Source organism: Mytilus trossulus, chromosome 13 (genome assembly GCF_036588685.1).
Source record: "Mytilus trossulus isolate FHL-02 chromosome 13, PNRI_Mtr1.1.1.hap1, whole genome shotgun sequence".
NCBI lineage: Eukaryota > Metazoa > Mollusca > Bivalvia > Mytilida > Mytilidae > Mytilus > Mytilus trossulus.
In genome coordinates, this window is record NC_086385.1 from 60085336 (window position 1) to 60111872 (window position 26537).

Consider the following 26537-nt stretch of genomic DNA (forward strand, 5'->3'; position numbering starts at 1 on the left):
AGACGAAACGCGCGTGTGGCGTACTCAATTATAATCCTGATATATGTGATAACTAATTAAATAAAGGAAGTAATCTTACTCTTACATATGTCTGACTCCTCCTCCGGACCTAGCTTTACTTTTTTTTTTTTTTAAACTTTTCGGTTGGTATTAAGGACTTTCAGTTTTGTATCGGGTATCAGTGAAGAATCTGATCTGATGCAGTGAAATTGATACCGTAAATGGTATAATGGTATTAACGAAAACATGCAGACATTCAAATCAATCAATGTGTTCGTAGATAGTAGATGTTTTTGTGTTCTGTTAAATTGTCCCTTTTAAAAATGTTATACGATGATGACTCATGTACCCATATTTTAACTATATTATTAATTATGACTTTTATTTAACGCATCATGTAAATATAACGGAATTTGATGAGACTGTTATTAAAGTGTTAGGGTAAGCGCTATAGAACCAGGTTTAATCCACCATTTTCTTCATTTGAAAATGCCTGTACCAAGTCAGAAATATGACAGTTCTTGTCCATTCGTTTTTGATGCGTTTTGTTATTTTATTTTGCCATGTGATTATGGACTTTCCAAATTGATTTTCCTCTGAGTTCAGTATTTTTGTGATTTTGCTTTTTACATGTAAAAGACGATAACATATCATTTTAATATATGAAATAATGTGCACTTTTATGAATAGGATCAATTGCAACTCAATTGAAAATATTATCATTATGTATGATAATTAAAGCTGAGTTGTATTCTCATTCAAAGTAACATTCTTTTCTAGTTTCTTTCTCAAGAGATTTTTCTGTTTCCCATTGAGAAATGTCCTCATAGCTTCTCGTTCTTTTCCTGTTAAATGACCAAACTGTCGAAGATTGTCGTCATTTTGTTCAATTTTATTGTTCGGACCATCAATCTCATCGTAAACTGGAATAGCCTCTAAACGTTCTCTGACTACTTGGTCGAGATGGAGTAATCTCCCTTTCTTGTGCCTCTCCTTTGTGATCATACGTTGTATTTCTTTCTTTTTCTTTTCTTCGAATACATTTTGATAGTCTTCTGTCCTGGATGATATTCTGCTATCTACTGAACCTGATCTTTGCAAAACTTGAATGGCTAGGAGGAGATTTGCTATCTCATCAGGTTTTTCTTTGATGGACGTAGTCGCGGTAATATGAATCAGTGTCGACATCCGATGGAACAGCATACAAATGAATTGAATACACAGAAGAATTCCAAAGACAATGGTGAAAGTCACAGATATCGGTTCAATTGACATACATTCGATCTTTATTGAGAGAGTACCGCTATAGGCGGAAGTCTGTGTCAAAGCGTAAATTAAAGTAACCAAAAAAGCGTTTATTAGAAAGAAAAACAAGCAACATTTGTTTCGGAGTGCTATTAGTTCTTCTTTAATCATCTTCTCCTTTGCATCATTTTTCTCTAACGGTTTCAAATACTTTTCAATTAGCTGTTCCCAAAACGTTTCTTCTACTTTGCGTAATTGCTTTGCCGTCTTAAAATTTACAGTCTTCGTAACTTCTTGGATGTTGTCACTATAAATTGAAATACTGACGTCAGTGACAGCTACTTCCGGTTCCTCTAAGTTTGTGGCATTTTCTACTGTAAAGGGAAGGTTTTATATATAAATGACGTAAGTTGACATTCAACATAAATCAGGTATTTTATTGGTAAACAGTTTTGTGTACTTATGTTTTTTAGCTTCATAAACCTCATATTTGGACCAGACCACATTTACGAGACTACTTTTGATCGATCTTTTTCCTTTTTTATGTATTACTTTCTTCATTTATGCTTCATATATATTGTGGGTATAGCCCTTATATAAATAAGAAAACAACGAAATTAACGTGCATTTTGCCTAGAGTTATAACACAACCAAAAGATGTGCGTGTAGGTTTTCCCTTTACATAAGTTGATTGAGGAATTGAACTACAAAATGTACGTGTAGATATTTGAGAACACAAACCCATCAGTGTATTTTTTGCTGATTCACCTTTTTTCGTTTTTAAATATTATAGTAATGCAAGGACTTCACACTAATCTATCCCCTTTTTTTGAGAGCATATTAAGTAGTTTCGTTTTTTTTTATTTACTCGTAAAAATTGAGAAAGCAATTTACTTGGCAGGCTGTATACTAGTAGTCTTAATCGTAACGTGCTACTTCATCAGTAACACACGGGTGCCGCATGTGGAGCAAGTTCTGCTTACCCCTCCGGAGCACCTGAGATGGGTTCGTGTTGTTTATTCTTTAGTTTTCTATGTTGTGTCATGTGTACTATTCTTTTTCTGTTTGTCTTTCTCATTTTTAGCCATGGCGTTGTCAGTTTGTTTTAGATTTATAAGTTTGACTGTCCCTTTGGTATCTTTCGTCCCTCTTTCATCTTAGGGATTAATCACTGGACGTTGAAAAGCCATCGATCAATCAATCAATCACTCTAATGTTTTGAAAAAAATGCTTCATTTTTTGTTTATCTATGATGAGTTTTGTCGACTTTCGTATATTTGATTGGTAATTTTAGGAGCGCTTGGGTGTATGTTTCCACCATTTTCTACATCTGAAAATGCCTGTACCAAGTCAGGAATATGACAGTTCTTGTCCATTCATTTTGATGCGTTTTTTTATTTGATTTTGCCTTGTGATTATGGACTTTCCGTATTGATTTTCCACTAAGTTCAGTATTTTTGTGATTTTAATTTTTTTTATGATATGTTTTACTTTAGGTCAAGATGTTATTTGTTATTATTGATTTGTTTGTTTTGTTTTCCCCTACTTTAATCTTCTTTTCCCATTCCGATCAAAACGTTAAATTCATAAATTATGAATAAATACCGTCTTTGTCAATGTTTGATTGCAGCTTATGTTCATCAGCTGAGGTATTTTTGATTTGATGTTCAAGCGACTTTAATCTGTCTAGTATTGGTTCATCAGCTGAAGTCTGTTTGATTTGATGTTCAAGTGACTTTAATCTGTCTAGTATTGGTTCATCAGCTGAAGTCTGTTTGATTTGATGTTCAAGCGACTTTAATCTGTCTAGTATTGGTTCATCAGGTGAAGTCTTGTTGATTTCCTGTTCAAGCGACTTTAATCTGTCTAGTATTGTCTGGTACGCAATGTCCTGTTTTTGTAATCCTCCAGTAGGACACCAAATACACCTGAAAAATACATTTCATTCTCCGTAAATGAATAAATGGGGATGATGATACAACACACATTTGTACAATAAAAATGTTTTCATAGTACACGGATGACCAACTCGCACTATCATTTTCAATGTTCATTGGATCATGAGATTGGGATTCAAACTCTTAATTTTCATTAAAATTAGAAAGATCATATCATAGTAGTCAGCACTTTTTGTGCTGACATGAATTATCATTGATATTGTTATATTTATAAATTAACTGTTTACAAAACTTTGAATTTTTTTAAATAAAAAGGCTTTTCTACCTCAGGCATAGATTACCTTAGCTGTATTTGGCAACACTTTTAGGAATTTTGGATCTCAATGCTCTTCAACTTTGTACTTTATTTGGCTTTTTTAACTTTTTGGATTCGAGCGTCACTGATGAGTCTTTCGTAGACGAAACGAGCGTCTGGCGAATATAATAAATTTAGTCCTGGTATCTATGATGAGTTTATCATGAAGAACATGTGTACTAATTTTCAAGTTGATTGGACTTTAACGTCATTTAAAACTACCATGACCTAAAATATTAACATAGAGCAGAACAGACAGACGGACAAACGAGCGAACGGACGCGCAGACCAAAATGACATAATGCCCTAAACTATCGACGCTTGAGAACAACTTGCACGCCCTCCAGATGTCAATGTCCGCACGCCACCAATGTGTACATACAATCGTTCAATCGTTTCGAATTTAATAATGTTAAGGTAAATCAAACAGAGTTTTTCAATGTAAAACAGGACAATACATCATTTACAAAATGGTGAAAGAAAGACAAGTGTCAAAACAGGGAATTAGGAATAGTATATTATATCTATTTGTCTTCTTCGTTGAAATCCTAAACCAAATAGGGAATTTTGTAAATTGAGATTGTTTAATAATATCATGATGCAATTGTTGATATAGCGTTTAAAATAAATCATATATTCAAAAATAAATGATAAATAGACCATGGTAGCTAAACAATATAAACATTGTCATACTGAAAAAGTAGAAACAGTTGTTACTAGAACAACACTTATATAGGATACAACATCCCTTGTTTTCGCGAAAAGGTAACATGACCATTGACGTGTTAAACATGTTTTAAATCTTACAATGTCGTGAAACTGACCAGTCTTCATGACAAATGCCTATATCTATGACTCCGTATAATGCAGATCTTATCATACCTAAATATTTTCCCAAGAGACAGTGTGTATCCTGATTCTGTGTCTTTTATTTGGTTCGACGCTTTATTTTCTTGTGTCACTGGCTGTTTGACCTCTCTTGTCCCCCAAGAAACCACGTGTAGGTTGCCAAGGGAATATAGAACTAACAACATTGACATTGATGGAATGGAAACAAAGTATAAAATTCCATGCATGATGCACGAGAACTCCTGAAAAAAAACCAATACTAGAAATTATAAAGCATTACTTGAGATGAGGCTTTATAGATGCCACACAAAGCTTCCTAAAACAAAATGTAACAAAATATCTAATCAAACGAAGGGTAATATATGAAGAAGGAACATAGTAAATTGTATGTTCTACTAGTCTGGATTGTAATAAATTTAAATATGGCATAGGTCTAACTGAATGATCAAAAAGCTATGTATGTTTTAACTATGAAGTTTAAATACTTGTATCAACTATTTTTCATTGGTGTTCATTTTATTTTAAAAAGTAAAAACACAAAAATACTGAACTCCGAGGAAAATTCAAAAAGGAAAATCAAAAATCAAAAGGCAAAATCAAAAGTCCAAACACATCAAACGAATGGATAACAACTGTCATATTCCTGACTTGGTACAGGCATTTTCTAATGTAGAAAATGGTGGATTGAACCTGGTTTTATAGCTTGCTAAACCTCTCACTTGTATGACAGTTGCATCAAATTTCATTACATTGTCAACGATGCATGAACAAAACAAACATACTCAAAGAGTAAAAATGTCAAAAATAGGGGTACAGCAGTCAATATTGTGTTATCATCTTAATATCACTATAAAAACAACAAATGTAACGAAGAAGCACAAAAAGGCATACATCAAATTTAACATACTCTTATTGCTTTTCTTATACGACTTAATTTATCTATGTAAAGTCTACCCGTAAAGGATTTAAATTGATCTACATTATTTTTCTTCATTTCTTCAATGTTTGGTTTGAATGTCAGTAGGTTACAAGTTTTTAAGATAGTTTTTGTCTATTGTTGCATCTTTATTTTGACCAATGTGTTCTAAAGATCATGTAATGTTTAAGATGATAATACCTTTGGGTGTAAAACTGCCGAGATGATAAATACTCCTGCCACGAAGCATAAGAAAACTGTAGTGACAGAACAGAATTCTTCTTCTGCCGCTTCTTTGACGATTCCTACCAATACCAGCAACATAACAATGGAGTAGATCGCTGACAAAATCCCAGCAAACAGTAACTGAAAATGATATGTTTATCTCAATATAAGTGTGGACACAGATCGGTGTGGATAGGATTTTGCTTAATTTGTGTAAAAATGTTTGACAATTTTATCAAATAATTCGTTTCTATGTTTTTTGGTGTTTGTTTTTGCATTTAACTTCAATGTTTTTGTTGTAACATTGGTACTCTCTTATAGTTTTCTATAAATCAATAATTGACGTTTGAACAGCGGTATACTACTGTTGCCTTTATTTATCTCCACTGAATTTTTATATTGGTCTTGCCACATAAACCGTAAGAAACATATGTAGAGTCTCTCTAGAGGATCCTCTAAATAGGAGCATGATTCAACTATTCAATAATAAAAGAATAAAATAATCAGATCAGTTAGCTCATCAAAACATGGAAACCTTAAAGTTAAGACAGGTCCCATTGATTCACACGGAAAATGGATGTAAACAAGGCTATAAGGAACCCGATTCTTATTGCTAAGGAACTCTAAACTACATTAACTCTAATGATTCATTTAGAACAGATTGGGTAAAAACAAGTCTGATTTAATCTTTAACAGCATTTTTTATCCAAAAGTCTGACCATAAACACGTTAAATCTTCAGATATTTTCCTATTGTTTATTCTGTACTGTTAAGACATTATGAGAATAGATAATCCAGTACTGTTAGTAGATTGTAGACAGTTCATTATCATATGTCGTTGTTTTGCACTGATAAACATCTACTAAATAATTTAAAGAAAGAACGCACTGATGTTGTTTTTTTACTGCAAGCAAAGTGTTTAAGCAGTATGGATTAACAGTAATGTGTGTCCGAAAAGTTACTGAAAGATCGGACATAGCTCCTTATTTATCATTCTGTTCTGTCTTTTGTCACATGTTCAGATCAAAATTACTGTTCCGGTTCAAAAACGATTTATTAGTGGTAAGAAATGAAACAAAAACCTTAACTTAACTTCTGTATTTTGTTCATCCTTTACCAAGCAAAAAGGCCACTTACAGTAAACACAAATGTGTTTGAATGCTCAAGGTGAACTAAACTGTACCAAAATCGAATGCAAACCATACCTAACATAACAACTAAAATAATGTTGTTTTAAAGAAATATAATAAAGTGAAAGTGCCTATATGTGTTAATCAATAATCGAGCGTTCCATAATGACTGGCTCTTCTTTGCAAATCATCCTTCTTTTTCGTAATTATATACGAAATTCACGTCTGCAGTAGGAAGATCAAAAGGACATCTTAAACAAAAATTTGATTATATAATCATAAGTTATAATTAACATGTTTGGTCTTGAAAATACACGACAAAAACAAAAAGTCTTTTAGATTTATGCATAAACTTACTTGTGTTTCTGATTTTGTGAATATACAAGACAACATAAACAATCCAACAGGAATAAGGTTCAAAGTCAATGACAACCATGGTGGAACAGACGGAAACCCTACTATAATGGCGCCCACGATCATCAAAAATATAGTTCCGGGGGTAAGCAATGATGATATAAATAGAAACAGCTGGTAGGCCATATAAAGGGTTGAGATACTTTGATTCTGTGTCACAGTAGCGCGACAATCTGTTAACAAATCTAAGATGTTGGCCATTGTTGACGGAGTCCAGCGCCGACGTTGGTTATAAAACTCATTGAATCCTTCTGGAGCATAGGTCAGTGCATCACTTTCAGCACAGTATTCAACACGGTGTCCTTGTTTTAATAGTAATGTGCACAGCCATCGGTCTTCACCTGAAAATGATTTTTCAACACGTTTTGATTTTTAAATTGAAATTCATTTCTTGAAAAAAAATTACTTTATGTTTAGAAATACATATAGTACACTTTATACCAGAATTTAAAGAAGGAGGACAGAACAAAGTCCTCCATTTTGTGAGGTGTTGTTGCGTTTGTTTTATACCTTATATTTGGAAAAACGTAAAATCACAAAAATCATGAACTCCAAGGAAGATTCAAAACAGAAAGTCCTTAAACTGCTAAGCATTTATTAATATCTTCTTTCTTCATTTTATCTTTCTTATAGAGTTAATGTAACCGTACCTTGATCGTACTGTATAAAATGCCTAGCTTCAGATGGTTCAGTTGTATACGTTCTCAAGACGTCCATTACTGCAGAGCCTCGGAACAAACTGAAGCATCCAGGACTACATAGTACACATCCAATAACATGTTCTGTGGCCTTTTGAAGCCAGTGGCTAACTGCATACTCAAACTTTTGATACCACACAAGTGGACCTACGTTGGAGAAAAATAAAATATGATGATAAATATTCTAACAGTATACATGCAAATGAGGTATAAGTAGGGATAACAAGTTCTTATCTAAAAAGTATTGTAAATAAAAAGAAATGAATTGACAGAACTGTGTAATGTAATATACACGGGGAACTTATGTTAGGATAAAGTATTCAAAATGTAATTTGCATATACATTGACGAAATTTGAATACTGTGGATTCTTTATTATTCGTAGATACATGTACCTATGAATTTACATGGTGAAATTTGTGGTTATACGTAAACCATGAATTTAAATATTCATTGAAATACACATTTCTTAAACGAGTGTATAAACACGAATCAAATATCCACAAACGTTTTCCTTGATCCAAAAAAATTGGTATCCACAAAAACGTACATTAATCTACAGTATATACATTATAAATCTAACCGTGGCCAATAGGATGAATTCTTCCACATGCAGCGCCAACCATTGGATTCTTTTTCATTCGACGGACAAGATGCATAACCGCTTCCGGTTGAAAATCTACATCGCCATCTAGTGCCAGTAAGAACGTGTTGTAAGAATTATCAACAATTCTGTCGATTTTATTGGGAAGCCGATGACTGAGGAAGTAGTACATATACATCACCTTTAAAATAGTAAATTACAAGTAAAGCTCAGAAAAACATAGCTAAGACAAAATTGCAAGAGCAAAGACTAAATATGGGAATACTACAAAAATCACTATGCTAAAGTGACATAATTGAACTATGAAGTGCAAAGGGGTACATCTTATTGCAAGCCATTCGAAACTTTAAAAGTATCATAATTATACTATGTATATTATTATTTGTGATTTTTCATGAACAGAAATTCTGTTTTCTGAACATCAGAGAATAAAAACTGCTTTAAAATGTGTGCGTGTGTTTTTTTTGTTTTTTTTCTCTTGGACATTTACGATCGATATCACAAAATGCGCTCGTCGCATATTCAATGCCACTTATTTTTGTTATCTCTTATTGCCATTATAGTTGCGATTTTTACCATATCTTTATATAATGTTATCCCTGATATATGATTTGTTGTAAGGGTTATACATCATGCGGACATTTTAACAATTGGTATTAAATAGGTCTCTCTATAATTATGAACTATTGCTCCTGTCAATTTAAATTTATATTCAATGAAAACATGGAAAAGGTCGTCCATAACATTATAATATCATGTGGTCTTAACTTCGTCGTACTATGGTATATGTTGTTGGGTTATCATAATGGTAATGGAGCTACCATTTGATTTTATGGGGGGGGGGGGGGGGGGGGGGTCTAGGATGAAAAATGTTGTCCTGCTTTTTTTTTAGTTGTAATCTCTGTCCTGCCTATTTATTCTTTACTCTATTCGGTCCTGCCTTTTTTTTTACTAGTTTATCCTGACTTTTTTTTACACAAATTGTCATCCTGCCTTTTTTTTTAACAAGTTTCTCATCCTGCCTTTTTTTTTTACTCAAAACTCATTTTTTCAAATTTCATCCTAGCCCATATAAAAATCAAATGGTAGCTCCTTAAGCTCTTCTACAAAATATTCTTTGCAGCAATGTGACCAAATGTTTCACAATGTACCTGACTCCATCGTTTTTTGTGTCGTATTTTCGTTTTGTCTTTCAGATGACAAACAAGAGAATTTCCTCCCAACAATTTCCATGTAAGTCTTCCTCCGTACGGCGTCCTAACCATTTCATAGTCTTCAAGCTGTATAACGGTTCGATGCACGGCACTGAAGGAAATGAAACAAAATTTTATAATTTTAAAATATGATTTGTCAAGGTCACCATGTATATAGAAAAATGTAATATAAGAAAAGAAGATACAGACTTATCCATGCAATTACTTTAAGCTTACATCTTAACAAAAATGAACAAAGTATCCTATAGTGCATTATGATCATCGTTTTTTTTATCATTAGCTTGTAAAAAGTAAAATCACAAAAATACTGAACTTAGAGGAAAATCGATTCGGAAAGTCCATAATCACATGGCAAAATCAAATAACAAAACACATAAAAAAGAATGGACAAGAACTATATTCCTGACTTGGTACAGGCATTTTCAAATGTAGAAAATGGTGTATTAAACCTTGTTTTAAAGCGCTAACCCTTTTGATGACAGTCTCATCAAATTCCGTAACTTAATGCAAATAAGGGACGCTTTTGAGGGTCAAACAAAATTGAGGATACAAGTTAAATATGTATAAAACAAAAACGATCTTTAAATTTTATAAACAATTAAATTATATCACTGTTTATATAAAGTACCTTCCACATGATACCATGGGTTGATGTATAATCGATCACTAATCGTATACGAGGGTGTGGATGGGGGGGTCCTTCATTTCTATATTTAAAAAAAAAAAATGGTAGTTTTTGTCCATTCTTTATATTTTTCCCCATTATTCTACCTTTTAATATTATAGCATCCATCAATTCACTGTTTTTCATTTTAGGTCCATTTTCAATATTCTTTCTTTCTTTTTTTCCGTATTCAGAACTTCTTGTCAATTATTCTCTATTTTGTATACCGTATCCAGATCCTCTTGTACTAATATCCAATACATTAATGACACAACATTCATTACTATTACCTTTGTTCATTCGTTTGGAGTGTTTTATCATTTGATTTTGTCATTTGATTAGGGACTTTCCGGTGAGAATTTTCCTCGGAGTTCAGTATTTTTGTGATTATACTTTATGCTAAATTAATAACCAATACATTAATGACGCAAACTGCATTACTTTAATCTTTGATAACTTACCTTGCAGCTGTATCCATTACCTTGATCAGAATTTTCACATACTCATTTACATCCGGGAAATCTTCATCTGTCCTCGGGCTCTCAAATGCGTCGTCAAAAAAGATATGAGCTACAAATACAATAGTGAAAAGTACACATGCATATTACAATAAGTAAGCCAGCTAGTGTAACATCTATCCCCCAGAGTTCACTGAAGTTAAATGGATGTTTTACCAAAGCACAAAACTATTATTCCTTGTTTTATTGAGAAGAGTAAAAATATGTTGTATGATTGCCAACGAGGAAAATAATCTCTCAACTCCGCCAGAGACAAAATGATGTAGAAAATAACAAGTAGGTGCTTATCCGAAATTTAGAAAAAAACATACTAGTTATGTAATTTTTTTTTTTTTTCAACATACACGTCGTCTTGATCGTGTCTTATTGTCATATATACTAGTATTGCGCATTATTTCCTAATTTTCCTCCAAGTCGAAGTCTTTGTTGTTGTTTTTTTTGTATTGCCGAGTTTGCTTTGATGTACAAATGTCTTCATGGTTATTATTCATTGGCCCATAGTTGGTGTTTTGGCCTTCGTGTACGCAGTTTTAATGGGTAGGGTTTTCATCTATTTTTTATTTACTAACCTTCAAAATCGTAGTCAAGTAAGTTGCTTTTTTCTACATTGGATTGTCTAGCAGTTTTTATCATGTGATGGTGTTTATCCATTCTACAATACAAATTTGATCTTAAAGGACATTTCATGAGCATATTTGAAAATAAAATGCAAAATTTACCTGACATACAAATAACAACAAATTTGCCCTATTTGATTGGATTCGCAATATGCACCTTCGAAATATTATTTCTTGTCACACTATGTTTGAATTTAAACCTATTTTAAAATAACTATTCCTATAATTTCAAGTGCAGTTCAAAAGCTGAATTAAGGGTGCGGCCTCCCACAATAGAACTTGACATTACGTCCCACTCCTAACATTCCCCCGCCCTATTTCCCCATTGTTATAACCCTGGATTTGCAAATACAGTTTATTCGTCTCAAAGGGAAGGGGATACAAATAGATAAGATTATATTTCTTATCCTTCTTTGATGCGTTAAAAAGACAGGAAGATACCACAGAAATATTCAAACTCATAAGTCGAAGACAAACTTACAATGTCATGGGAAAAAACGAAAAAAGAACAAAACACAGTCTACAAAACACAACATACAAAACTAGATTGAGCGAAACGACCGATACTTAAACCGTTGATGATCCAGTCAGGTACTCCGGAAGGATAAACAGGTCCTGCTTCACATTTAGCATCTATATCATATGTCGTGTAAGTCATTAAGTCCAACTTCGGTTATGTTAAATTCGAGGTGAGAAAAAAACCGGAAAGTGGTTCATACTGTTTTTATTGTCCAGAACAATACTAACCTGAATATTGATTTCAATAGTTGCGTCATTTCCATTTCAGTTTCATGCCACATTGTGGCACAAGCATAAATCTTTGAACGTTCGTCTACTTTATTGCATTTGTCATGTTCTTGGTTGGTTCTTTTTTTCTCTTTTTCAATTCTTTTGTTTCTCTCCTAAAACAGTCTAATTCTTTACATAAATGTTTCAATTGATAGATCCTAGATATCATTCGCGTGGCATGATATATTTATAAAATGGAATTAAGAATTAAATTATAAAGAATGACTGTATTTTTTTCTTTCTATCTATTCGAAATAACCTAACAAATGTGGTACACGCTTTTAAGTAACACGCTACTCAGGTTGTTCGGTGTGTTCCCCATTTCTTAGATCATTTCATCATCATGATTAAACAGAAAAACATATTACTGTCATTTCTTAAATAGAATACATTATTAAAGACTACTCGAGCTCATCATGCCAACAAAACATATAGACACAACTAAAAGCTAGATTTAAGTCGTATTCTGATGGTTATGACAAATACAAATCCTTGTATTGAAAACCTCTTTTTTTTAGGTTTTAATTGGGTGATTAAGCGTTCATCTTGAGCACATTTTTGGTATGAAGCCCGAATAAATCATCGCTTTTACATCCCAATAAAGGTATGTTTCGCGCTTCATATTGAGTTAGTGAGTACGATCTTAAAGTTTTTATAAAATATAAAAAAAAAAATTAGCGTACATTTCTTAAACTTAAATGACGCGATTAAATCTTTGCTATTATATCCAAGACTAAACAAAATGGGTACGAGTTTTGAACAGCGGTATACTACTGTTGCCTTTATTTATATGCATCATACATTTTTCAATGCAAAACAAATTATTTAACTTTTTCAATATAATTCTAAATTGGTCCCTTTACTATTACTTCAAAGCGCTCAAAATAATCATTTACTTGAATATATAACATATAAATTTTGTGTGTACAATGGGTTGAAATTGCATAAAACAATTTAATTGTTTATATTACATACCATGTCTCTGATAAAGTCGAACTCTTTGTCATTTTGACTTCTGTTCAGTAGTAACGACATGTCTGTATGTATACCACAGTACATAGGTGTTATAAACATTCTGTGAAAATATAACGGGCTTTTAGAAAAAATGCAGGTGTGCTGTTTGATTTTGTCACAACATATCAATTCCCAATACCAAATAAAATGTTATAATTAAGCGTACGCGGTTGATTAAAAATTTTAAATAGTTAAAATACACCTATATTATTTCACCGTATAAAACGCTACATGCGGATGGTTGCTATGCGTGTTACGGAGTGGAGACGTCGACACGTAGAAAAATACGATTGAGGAAGTAAAAGAATATATATCGGGTTTTTTATCATTAGTACCAAAGGATTTTGCACGGAAGATACAGATCAATTATTTATTTTAAGCAAAAAGTAAAATCACAAAAATACAGAACTCCGAGTCAAATTCAAAACGGGAATTCCTTAATCAAGAGGTAGCATACTTTCCGTTTTAATACATCAAATACTAGTTTTTCGATAAAAATTTTACTTAGGCGAAATGTTTTGCAAGATTCATTTATAAACGAAATCATATCACAGATACCAAGACTAAAATAGTGTACGCCAGACGCGAGTTTGGTAAAAAAACAACTCCTCAGTGACGTTCGAATAAAAAGACAAAAGTACGAAGTTGAAGATCATCGAGTATCCACCGTTTTGAAAATAATAAAGTTTAAGGCCCAGTTGAAGTTCTTGTAGTCTTACCTTTGAGTTTTTCCTAATATAAAGCCATTGGTCGTCCATATGAAGCTTGTAACAAATAGTAAAGATATATACAACAGTAACCCACCAACAACAAGAGGCCAACTATCAGAAATATTCTCCATAGATTCAAGGTTCCAGCGGGAGAGAAACATATCGCAGTCTTTGAAATCTAAAATATCTGGATATGATACTAGTCCTTGTAGAGCAAATGGTGTTAAGAAAGGCGCCAGTATAAGTGGTATTGAGAAACACAATATTTCACTTCCGGTCACACATGCTGTCTTTGCAGCCTTTGTGCATATGTAACCACTGCATATGTTAACAACAGCAACGACGTATGGAACATATGTCTTACATATGTCAGTCGTACCAAGAAAATGGCCGCCGAAATCATGTTTTAATTTAGTATCGCCCAAATTGAAAATAGCTTTGACACCATCTAAAGCGCTTTCAGCTTGTATTGCGTATAAAACAATGATTGTTATAAAAGATATTATGGTTTTCCAGAAGCTAACAATACACATCATTTTTGTACGTCTTGTTTGGTAGATCCATTTCAAATGTGACAGCCAGTTGCTTTTGTCGGCAGACGATTTTACAAAATTTTCCCAGTACTTCAACGAAATGAATAATGCTGATACTGCGAAAATGATAACCAATATAGTGTTGTCTTCATTAAGTTTCTTCCTAAACATGTAAACACATAGTAAAGCAATGCCACCAATCTGTAGTAGCACTCCAAATACTGTTACAAAATACCTACATGTATCGCCTTTTCTATCACTATTGACTGATCCACTTATTGTACACCTACTTACTAATTCGATTAATGGTAATATAACTAATACTGCCAAATACACCACAGATGCGGCTGGGGCATTGAAGGTCGGTAAAACTATAAACACCATGCACATCAAACCGATACTGTGAAAACTCTCTAAAATCAATATCTACAAAACAGCAAAAATCTTAATTTTACATAAGTGTTAATAATAGAAAGTTTTGGTTATTAAAAATCACAATAAATCCACCATTTTCTACATAAGAAAATGACCAAGTCAGGAATATGACATTTGTTATCAATTCGTTGGGTGTGTTAAAACATATTTTTTAAGGGGCCATCTGAAGGGGCCTCCGGGTGCGGGAGTTTCTCGCTACATTGAAGACCCTTTGGTGGCCTTCAGCTGTTGTCTACTCTATGGTCGGGTTGTTGTCGCTTTAACACATTCCCCATTTCCTTTCCCAATTATATTAAACTTTTGGTTTTGCCATTTGGTTAGTGACTTTCCGTTTTGTATTTTCCTCGGAATTCAGTATTTTTGTGATTTTTATGGTACATTTCTTATATTAACTAGTCTTTTTAATTTGTGTACTATTGATTAGGAGATAAAAGTAGGTTGTGTAACATTATTTTTATATAGTACTTTCCGTACTTTGATTTACGTTCTTTGAGTTACTTCCCTTTGGTATCAGTCTGATATGATTTATGTAAACCCCATATATTATTTGTATAATTATTCGTGTGGAATACAAATGAACACGCTGCTTCTTAATTTGTCATTCTTATTATCGCCATACTGCCCTAGAGAAAATTACAGTTGACACACTACTAATATCAAATAAGTTTAAAAGTGGGACGAAAGATACCAAAGGGATAGTCAAACTCATAAATCTAAAACAAACTGACAACGACATGGCTAAAAATGAAAAAAGACAAACAGAAAAACTATAGTACACATGACACAACATAGAAAACTAAAGAATAAACAACACGAACCCCACCAAAAACTAGGGGTGATCTCAGGTGCTCCGGAAGAGTAAGCAGATCCTGCTCCACATGTGGCACCCGTCGTGTTGCTTATGTAATTACAAATCCGGTAAATAGTCTAATTCGGTAGGTCACATTCATGAAAGGGAAGGGGATTGTAGTTACGACGTAAGGAACATATCCGATATCATTTGTGAAACGGTTATTCCATAACGGTCAACCAACTCGTGATGGCGTCCGTAAAATTTACGAAGGGATGAAGAAAGGATACCACATATATAATAAAGCTTGCATTGGAGCTTGAATTGCATCTATAATTAATTTTGACAATGATGGTCGGTTGAGAAGTGAAGAAAAAAATATGATTACTATTTCCTCAGTTTCAACTTCCTTTTCTATGTAGGTACATTTCATCATCATATGTATATAGAGTATATCTTTCGGAGCTGATACAGTATTCCTGGGGTATCCTATCAATATTTCATTGATTTGAGTGGTATTTACTTTTATTTAACTAGTACTGCTGACAAGAATGGTTCTAATTTGTAAAGTTAAAGCGTTGCTCAATGATAACATTTGCTTGGCATAGTATTTTGTAATTGTATAAAGTTGTCTTTTCTCCATTTTCTTTCTATTTTCTATTTGGCTAGGGTAATATATTATTGTTTTCCTAATGGTATCTCTCTTTCTCTCATTTTATTGAATTTCTAGAAAGCAAAATAATCTTGAATTTAATAAACATTTATTAAAATATTGTTTTTTTATCTTGTTTTGTGAATGATTTGCGATTTTCCTCTACCGCTTAACTGAAGCTTCCCCAATCTTTAGTTTTCTATGTTGTGTCATGTGTACTGTTGTTTGTCTGTTTGTCCTTTTCATTTTTAGCCATGGCGTTGTCAGTTTATTTTCGATTTATTAGTTTGACTGTCCTCTCTGGTATATCTCTCGCCCCTCTTTTCCAATACCCTACATCATAAGTTTGTAAGATCTACCGAGGTTAGGTAAATTTCAATCCCTCGTATTGTTTTAAAATGTGATTTTATACTTACAACAAACAAACTTTTAAAGTGGATCATGCGAGTGTTTTTTAAACACATTGTTTTTAGAGATGAACATATAGTAAGGACATACGGGGCCACTATTGTAATAAACAATGCCCATATCCAAGTCTCATCCACAACATGAAAGAGAGACTGTTTAGTTTGGAACGTGGCATTTGTATCATTGTTTTGTGGCAGTTCGGGTGGCTTAATGTGCCACACAAGGATATGTATTGTTATACGCGATAGTATAGCTGTACTAAAAACGACAAGGAAAAGAAATCCAACAAAAATCACTGTCAAGATCTTTTCAGAGGTTTTCCAGAATTCTTCAGACTTCACATATTTAGCTGCGCTCCTGTTTTCTTGGAAAATATCCCAATCACTAAAACAGAAAATATACCCTAATCATTAAAACATAAAACGAAAAAATTAATACCAGTATATGTTTTATTTATTATAGTATTAACGCTCATTACTCGTTTTAGTTTGTTTAAAGCGTTCTTCACATATGTTAGACCTTACCGGGTTTTTTTTATACGAAATTGCTTTCTTTTGTCCAATAGGGACAAACTTTATTTTTCTCTGGACTTTTTAGTTGACATTACCAAATTTGTTAAATCTGGATTTATTCAAGTGTTGCTATCTATTTGACTACAGTATACCGTTTTATAGTCCATCAAGTTGTAAAAGAAGAGGGACGAAATATACCAAAGGGACAGTCAAACTCATAAATCTAAAACAAACTGACAACGCCATGGCTAAAAATAAAAAAGACAAACAGAAAAACAATAGTACACACGACACAACATAGAAAACTAAAGAATAAACAACACGAACCCACCAAAAACTAGGGGTGATCTCAGGTGCTCCGGAAGGGTAAGCAGATCCTGCTCCACATGTAACAATCGAATTAAAATATTGATACTCGTAAAACGAGTAACGATAGATTGGAATTTAAATCCGATTTATAGTTGAATTTCGCCGCTCACTGCTGGAGATAAAATAATGGAATTCTTCCGTTCTTCCAAAACACATCAATACTCCGAGACTGTTTGGTAGGGTTGTTAACTATATATAATGGCCATATTATTCTGTTAGTTTATTACGCCTATTTTTTACTAGTTTATTTAAAGGCCAGCTGAAGCCCAGCTGAAACCCTTTTACTCACATGGTTTCGTGGTCTTGCCTTGATTCTTCTGTTTCATGATTACTTGATGCTATGTTGTCCTCATCGTCCTGGCTGAACCCTTTGTTTTCATGTGCTGCCATCTTATCAAGCTACTCTGTTATAGAAATATCTAAACCAAAGATTTAGAATTAAAACCGCCACTTGAATTTTCTTAGTCTCTTTATAGCTAGACTTATGTACATTTACATTTTTTTTTACTTCAGTTGTAATAATAATTATTGTCTTTTAATAACATAAATTGTATTTGTCTCTATTTAACCTTTTCGTTGTCAAATTTTTGAGAAAGGGGGCGTGGGGGGTCGGAAGGGTCTTGATCCCGATATTCCGAGGTCCTGAATAAAAAAATTTAGATCCCGACATCCCGAAATTCGAAAAAAAGTAATCGCGGATACCGAAAACATCAACCCCGAAATCTCGGGCTTTAAAACACCCAATTCGGACGTCCCGAAAAAGTTCCTCCACCCCCCCCCCCCCCCTTTTTCAGGTATGGCGTTGCCATATATACTTGCCCTCTTATCAAGCTACACATTTTAAAAATATATAAATAAAACCTTCACTGGGATATTTCACTGAACCACTTTATTAGGGTCTCGATTGGGTCCCTTCTTTTCTGTATTCTTTCATTTTTTGAGAAAAAAATCTCTTTTCTTCATATATTTTGGTCTTTTTTAACTATTTTTTATATTCTAGCAACCCAGTACTATCTGTCCTTCTTTGCCCTCTTTTCTCCATTGTTTATTTTTTTCTCCTTTTTCTGCACTATTTACTTATTGTTGTCTTTTCTGTAAAAACGATCCAAATCCTACTTTAGACCAAGGTAATATATTTTTGATTATTTTTTGTTGTAAACTTATTTTTGTCCATAATGAGAATCGATTGTGTCTCTGTTAACTGTTGCTGGTGCTATTTTGTGAGATTTTACTTTACCAGATTATGAATGGACGTCAAGTTGGTTACCTATTCCCTATTCCCTATTCGTTACCTATTCCCTATTCCCTATTCGTTACCTATTCCCTATTCCCTATTCGTTACCTATTCCCTATTCCCTATTCGTTACCTATTCCCTATTCCCTATTCGTTACCTATTCGTTACCTATTCCCTATTCCCTATTCGTTACCTATTCGTGACTTATTGTTTTTGCTCAGTTCTTATTATTTTTATTCTTCTTCTTCTTCCTCTTCTTCCTCTTCTTCTTCCGCCACTTTAAAATGAACTTGTCCGCAGCATTTCTCCAAAACTGCTTGTCAGATTTACTTAGGGTTTCATAAAATGTTAGACTAATATGTCTAGGTGAGCCATCATTCGTTCATTTGTGCATTTGGGTCTATTAAGGGGTATTTTGGGGGGCAGAAAGAAGGGAGGGGTTTACTATAGAACCCTATGGGATTTTATTTTCTAAAATTTTCAAATGAATATAACTTGAAAACTGTAAGTGATAGATACATGCAGTCTCCAGAAATGATTAAAGGACAATAAAACAAATCACATGAAATATAGGTCATCCCTACCCCCTTCAATTCGAGAATATGCTTTTAACTTGTAAACAGTCCAGATCCCCACCCCTAAACCATATATATTCTTGTATGGGACAATAAAACTAATCAAATGAAATTAAATAAAAGTTCCTGGGGGTCACCCCCACCCCGTTCAATTTGAGAATGTACTATTATCTTGAAAACGGTCCAGATCCCCACCCCTAAACCATATATATTCTTGATTAGGACGATAAAACAAATCAAACGAAATTAGATGGAAGTCCCCGGGGGTCATCCCCACCCCCATTCAATTTAAGAATGTGCTATTATCTTGTAAACGGTCCAGATCCCCACCCCTAAACCATATATATTCTTGTAGGGGACAATAAAACTAATCAAATGAAATTAGATGGAAGTTCCTGGGGGTCATCCCCACCCCGTTCAATTTGAGAGTATTATCTTGTAAATGGTCCAGATCCCCACCCCTAAACCATATATGTTCTTGTAGGGGACAATAAAACAAATGAAATGAAATAAAAGGAAAGTCCCTAGGGGGCCACCCCACCCCCTCTTGTTTGAAAACTTATAAACGGTCAACATCCCCACCCCTAAACTATATATTCTTGTAAGGGACAATAAAACTAATCAAATGAAATTAAATGGAAGTTCCTTGGGGTCACCCCACCCCGTTCAATTTGAGAATGTACTATTATCTTGTAAATGGTCCAGATCCCCACCCCTAAACCATATATGTTCTTGTAGGGGACAATAAAACAAATAAAATGAGATAACAGGGAAGTCCTGAGGGGGTCATCCCACCCCGTCTTGTTTTAAAACTTGTAAACGGTCAACATCCCCACCCCTAAACCATATATATTCTTGTAGGGGACAATAAAACAAATAAAATGAAATGTAGGAAAAGTCCCTGGGGGTCACCACCACCCCCTCCTGTTTGAATACTTGTAAATGGTGGAGATCCCCACCAGTAAGCCATATATATTCTTGTATGGGACAAAAAATCAAATCAAATGAACATGGGACCATATGAATTGCGAGTTATGGGAGCTTTGTTTGGGAGACTTCGTAACAGCATCCTGTTACAATTACTTCTTGTTGTTTATGTTCTTATATCTGGTAATAGTTCTAAATTTGTTGAGGTAAAATGATCTTTTTATGACCTATTTATATGTGTTTGTGCTCAACCGATCCTTTTACTTTATGTTCGATACTCATTTGTTCCTTATTTGATTTTTATACGTTCTTCCTTTTAACTGCTTTATGACCGTATGTTTGAAGATAGATCTTGGTTCGAAGGGATGAAATCACCGTGTTAGCGCTTGCATAAAAAAAAGATGTGGTATGATTGCCAATGAGACAACAACCCACAATAGACCAAAATGACACAGAAACTATCAACTATAGGTCAATGTACGGCCTTCAACAATGAGCATAGCCCAAACCGTGTAGTCACCTATAAAAGGCCCAGATATGACAATTTCAAACAACAAAACTAACGGCCGTATTTCATATACAAAAAAATAAACGTGGTGGGGTTAAACATGTTAGCAGGGTGTACATCGTTTCGGAGCATGTTATTACCTTGTTTAATTCGTTCCATCACTCGCTTATAATTCGCTTATAATACGTGTATCATACGTTGCACCTTTTAAAACATGATTTTCAATTGTTTTGTTGTCTCTGGTGGTAGATTTGGGTTCTTAGAGGTGATATAACTCTATAAGCGCATATGTACCCGTTCCAGCGCTCGGATAATACTCTGTTAAATATTCGTTACTTATTCGCTTTTAATACGTTTGTTGTACGTTGCACCTTTTAGAAAAGGATTTTCAATTGTGTTTATATCTCTGGTGGTAGTAATGTGTTCTTATAGATGAACTATCCCTATTAGCGCGTATGTACCCGTTCCAGCGCTCGGATAATACCCTGTTACTTATTCGTTCCTTATTCGCTTTTAATGCGCGGGGTAAGTATACGTTGCACCTTGAAATAAATCGTTTTTTAATTGTGTTCATGTCTCTCTGGTGGTAACAATGTGTTCTTAGAGACGAAATGACCCTATTAGAGCGCATGTACCCGTTCCAGCGCTCGGTTAATACCCTGTTACCTATTCGTTACCTATTCGTTACTTATTCGCTTTTAATACGTTTGTTGTACGTTGCACCTTTAAGAAACGGATTTTCAATTGTGTTCATATCTCTTGTGGTAATAATATGTTCTTATAGATGAAATACCCTTATTAGCGCATATTACCCGTTCCAGCGCTCGGATAATACCCGGTTACTTATTCGTTCCTTATTCGCTTTTAATGCGCAGGGTATACGTTGCACCTTGAAATAAATCGTTTTTTAATTGTGTTCGTGTCTCTGGTGGTAACAATGTGTTCTTAGAGATGAAATGACCCTATTAGCGCGCGTGTACCCGTTCCAGCACTCGGTTAATACCCTGTTACCTATTCGTTACCTATTCGTTACCTATTCACTTATAATACGTTTGTTGTACGTTGCACCTTTTAGAAAAAGATTTTCACTTGTGTTCATGTCTCTGTTGATAACAATGTGTAATTAGAGATGAAATGACCCTATTAGCATACATGTACCCGTTCCAGCGCTCGGTTAATACCCTGTTACCTATTCGTTACCTATTCGTTACCTATTCACTTATAATACGTTTGTTGTACGTTGCACCTTTTAGAAAAGGATTTTCACTTGTGTTCATGTCTCTGGTGATAACAATGTGTAATTAGAGATGAAATTACCCTATTAGCATACATGTACCCGTTCCAGCGCTCGGTTAATACCCTGTTACCTATTCGTTACCTATTCGTTACTTATTCGCTTTTAATACGTTTGTTGTACGTTGCACCTTTAAGAAACGGATTTTCAATTGTGTTCATATCTCTTGTGGTAATAATGTGTTCTTATAGATGAAATACCCCTATTAGCGCATATTACCCGTTCCAGCGCTCGGTTAATACCCGGTTACTTATTCGCTTTTAATGCGCAGGGTATACGTTGCACCTTGAAATAAATCGTTTTTTAATTGTGTTCGTGTCTCTGGTGGTAACAATGTGTTCTTAGAGATGAAATGACCCTATTAGCGCGCGTGTACCCGTTCCAGCGCTCGGTCAATACCCTGTTACCTATTCGTTACGTATTCGTTACCTATTCACTTATAATACGTTTGTTGTACGTTGCACCTTTTAGAAAAGGATTTTCACTTGTGTTCATATCTCTGGTGGTAACAATGTGTAATTAGAGATGAAATGACCCGATTAGCGTGCATGTACCCGCTCCAGTGCTCGGTTAATACCCTGTTACCTATTCGTTACCTATTCGTTACCTATTCACTTATAATACGTTTGTTGTACGTTGCACCTTTTAGAAAAGGATTTTCAATTGTGTCCATGTCTCTGGTGGTAACAATGTCTTCTCAGAGATAAAATGACTCTATGAGCGTGCATGTACCCGTTCCAGCGCGCGGATAATACCCTGTTACTTATTCGTTCCTTATTCGCTTTTAATGCGCGGGGTAAGTATACGTTGCACCTTGAAATAAATCGTTTTTTAATTGTGTTCATGTCTCTGGTGGTTACAATGTGTTCTTAGAGATGAAATGACCCTATTAGCGCGCATGTACCCGTTCCAGCGCTCGGTTAATACCCTGTTACCTATTCGTTACCTATTCGTTACCTATTCGTTACCTATTCGTTACCTATTCACTTATAATACGTTTGTTGTACGTTGCACCTTTTAGAAAAGGATTTTCAATTGTGTCCATGTTTCTGGTGGTAACAATGTCTTCTCAGAGATAAAATGACTCTATTAACGTGCATGTACCCGTTCCAGCGCGCGGATAATACCCTGTTACTTATTCGTTCCTTATTCGCTTTTAATGCGCGGGGTAAGTATACGTTGCACCTTGAAATAAATCCTTTTAATTGTGTTCATGTCTCTTGTGGTAACAATATGTTCTTAGAGACGAAATGACCCTATTACCGCGCATGTACCCGTTCCAGCGCTCGGTTAATACCCTGTTACATATTCGTTACCTATTCACTTATAATAAATTTGTTGTACGTTGTACCCTTTAGAAAAGGATTTTCAATTGTGTTCATGTCTCTGGTGGTAACAATGTGTTCTTAGAGTTGAAATGACTCTATTAGCGCATGTACCCGTTCCAGCGCTCGGTTAATACCCTGTTACCTATTCGTTACCTATTCACTTATAATACGTTTGTTGTACGTTGCACCTTTTAGAAAAGGATTTTCAATTGTGTCCATGTCTCTGGTGGTAACAATGTCTTCTCAGAGATAAAATGACTCAATTAGCGTGCATGTACCCGTTCCAGCGTGCAGATAATACCCTGTTATTTATTCGTTCCTTATTCGCTTTCAATGCGCGGGGTAAGTATACGTTGCACCTTGAAATAAATCGTTTTTCAATTGTGTTCGTGTCTCTGGTGGTAACAATATGTTCTTAGAGACGAAATGACCATATTAGAGCGCATGTACCCGTTCCAGCGCTCGGTTGATACCCTGTTACCTATTCGTTACCTATTTACTTATAATAAATTTGTTGTACTTTGCACCTTTTAGAAAAGGATTTTCAATTGTGTTTATGTCTCTGGTGGTAACAATGTGTTCTTAGAGATGAAATGACCCTATTAGCGCGCTTGTACCCGTTCCATCGCTCGGTTAATACCCTGTTACCTATTCGTTACCTATTCACTTATAATACGTTTTTTGTACGTTGCACCTTTTAGAAAAGGATGTTCATTTGTGTTCATGTCTCTGATGGTAACAATGTGTTCTTAGAGATGAAATGACCCTATTAGCGCATATGTACCCGTTCCAGCGCTCGGTTAATACCCTGTTACCTATTCGTTACCTATTCGTTACTTATTCGCTTTAAATACGTTTGTTGTACTTTGCAACTTTTAGAAAAAGATTTTCACTTGTGTTCATGTCTCTGGTGGTAACAATGTGTAATTAGAGATGAAATGACCCTATTAGCGTGCATGTACCTGTTCAAGCGCTCGGTTAATACCCTGTTACCTATTCGTTACCTATTCGTTTCCTATTCGTTACCTATTCGTTACCTTTTCACTTATAATACGTTTGTTGTACGTTGCACCTTTAAGAAAAGGATTTTCAATTGTGTCCATGTCTCTGGTGATCACAATGTGTTCTTAGAGATGAAATGACCCTATTAGCGCGCATGCACCCGTTCCACCGCACGGTTAATACCCTGTTACCTATTCGTTACCTATTCACTTATAATACGTTTGTTGTACGTTGCACCTTTTAGAAAAGGATTTTCAATTGTGTGCATGTCTCTGGTGGTAACAATGTCTTCTCAGAGATAAAATGACTCAATTAGCGTGCATGTACCCGTTCCAGCGTGCAGATAATACCCTGTTATTTATTCGTTCCTTATTCGCTTTCAATGCGCGGGGTAAGTATACGTTGCACCTTGAAATAAATCGTTTTTCAATTGTGTTCGTGTCTCTGGTGGTAACAATATGTTCTTAGAGACGAAATGACCATATTAGAGCGCATGTACCCGTTCCAGCGCTCGGTTGATACCCTGTTACCTATTCGTTACCTATTTACTGATAATACATTTGTTGTACTTTGCACCTTTTAGAAAAGGATTTTCAATTGTGTTCATGTCTCTGGTGGTAACAATGTGTTCTTAGAGATGAAATGGCCCTATTAGCGCGCATGTACCCGTTCCATCGCTCGGTTAATACCCTGTTACCTATTCGTTACCTATTCACTTATAATACGTTTTTTGTACGTTGCACCTTTTAGAAAAGGATGTTCATTTGTGTCCATGTCTCTGATGGTAACAATGTGTTCTTAGAGATGAAATGACCCTATTAGCGCATATGTACCCGTTCCAGTGCTCGGTTAATACCCTGTTCCCTATTCGTTACCTATTCGTTACCTATTCGCTTATAATACGTTTGTTGTACGTTGCACCTTTTAGAAAAAGATTTTCAATTGTGGTCATGTCTCTGGTGGTAACAATGTGTAATTAGAGATGAAATGACCCTATTAGCGTGCATGTACCCGTTCCAGTGCTCGGTTAATACCCTGTTACCTATTCGTTACCTATTCGTTTCCTATTCGTTACCTATTCGTTACCTATTCACTTATAATACGTTTGTTGTACGTTGCACCTTTTAGAAAAGGATTTTCAATTGTGTCCATGTCTCTGGTGATCACAATGTGTTCTTAGAGATGAAATGACCCTATTAGCGCGCATGCACCCGTTCCACCGCACGGTTAATACCCTGTTACCTATTCGTTACCTATTCGTTACCTATTCACTTATAATACGTTTGTTGTACGTTGCACCTTTTAGAAAAGGATTTTCAATTGTGTTCATGTCTCTGGTGGTAACAATGTGTTCTTAGAGATGAAATGACCCTATTAGCGCGCATGTACCCGTTCCAGCGCTCGGTTAATACCCTGTTAACTATTCGTTACCTATTCGTTAGTTATTCGCTTAAACTACGTTTGTTGTACGTTGCACTTTTTAGAAAAAGATTTTCATTTGTGTTCATGAAAGTTATTACCATCAGAGACATGAACACAAGTGAAAATCCTTTTCTAAAAGGTGCAACGTACAACAAACGTATTAAAAGCGAATAAGTAACGAATAGGTAACGAATAGGTAACAGGGTATTAACCGAGCGTGGAACGGGTACATGCGCGCTAATAGGGTCATTTTTTCTCTAAGAACACATTGTTACCACCAGAGACACGAACACAATTAAAAAACGATTTATTTCAAGGCGCAACGTAAACCCTGCGCATTAAAAGCGAATAAGGAACGAATAAGTAACCGGGTATTATCCGAGCGCTGGAACGGGTAATATGCGCTGATAGGGGTATTTCATCTATAAGAACACATTATTACCACAAGAGATATGAACACAATTGAAAATCCGTTTCTTAAAGGTGCAACGTACAACAAACGTATTAAAAGCGAATAAGTAACGAATAGGTAACAGGGTATTAACCGAGCGCTGGAACGGGTACATGCACGCTAATAGGGTCATTTCATCTCTAATTACACATTGTTACCACCAGAGACATGAACACAAGTGAAAATCCTTTTCTAAAAGGTGCAACGTACAACAAACGTATTAAAAGCGAATAAGTA

General features: G+C 34.7%; 1 protein-coding gene across 1 annotated transcript in view; it reads right to left on the reverse strand.

Annotated features, from left to right (window-relative positions):
* Positions 1 to 480: 480 nt before the first annotated feature.
* Positions 481 to 26537, reverse strand: part of LOC134694661 (chitin synthase chs-1-like) — a 29655-nt gene continuing 3598 nt past the window's right edge. The window contains exons 2-16 of the mRNA XM_063555704.1: positions 17848 to 17977; positions 16686 to 17061; positions 13869 to 14818; positions 13111 to 13210; positions 12094 to 12248; positions 11299 to 11381; positions 10673 to 10781; positions 9485 to 9638; positions 8313 to 8514; positions 7683 to 7877; positions 6976 to 7373; positions 5465 to 5629; positions 4381 to 4589; positions 2851 to 3173; positions 481 to 1619 (exon numbers count right to left, since the gene is read on the reverse strand). Of these exons, the coding sequence (XP_063411774.1) occupies positions 736 to 1619; positions 2851 to 3173; positions 4381 to 4589; positions 5465 to 5629; positions 6976 to 7373; positions 7683 to 7877; positions 8313 to 8514; positions 9485 to 9638; positions 10673 to 10781; positions 11299 to 11381; positions 12094 to 12248; positions 13111 to 13210; positions 13869 to 14818; positions 16686 to 17061; positions 17848 to 17948 (4404 nt within the window). The 5' untranslated portion in view covers positions 17949 to 17977 and the 3' untranslated portion in view covers positions 481 to 735. The remainder of the gene's footprint in view (positions 1620 to 2850; positions 3174 to 4380; positions 4590 to 5464; positions 5630 to 6975; positions 7374 to 7682; positions 7878 to 8312; positions 8515 to 9484; positions 9639 to 10672; positions 10782 to 11298; positions 11382 to 12093; positions 12249 to 13110; positions 13211 to 13868; positions 14819 to 16685; positions 17062 to 17847; positions 17978 to 26537) is intronic.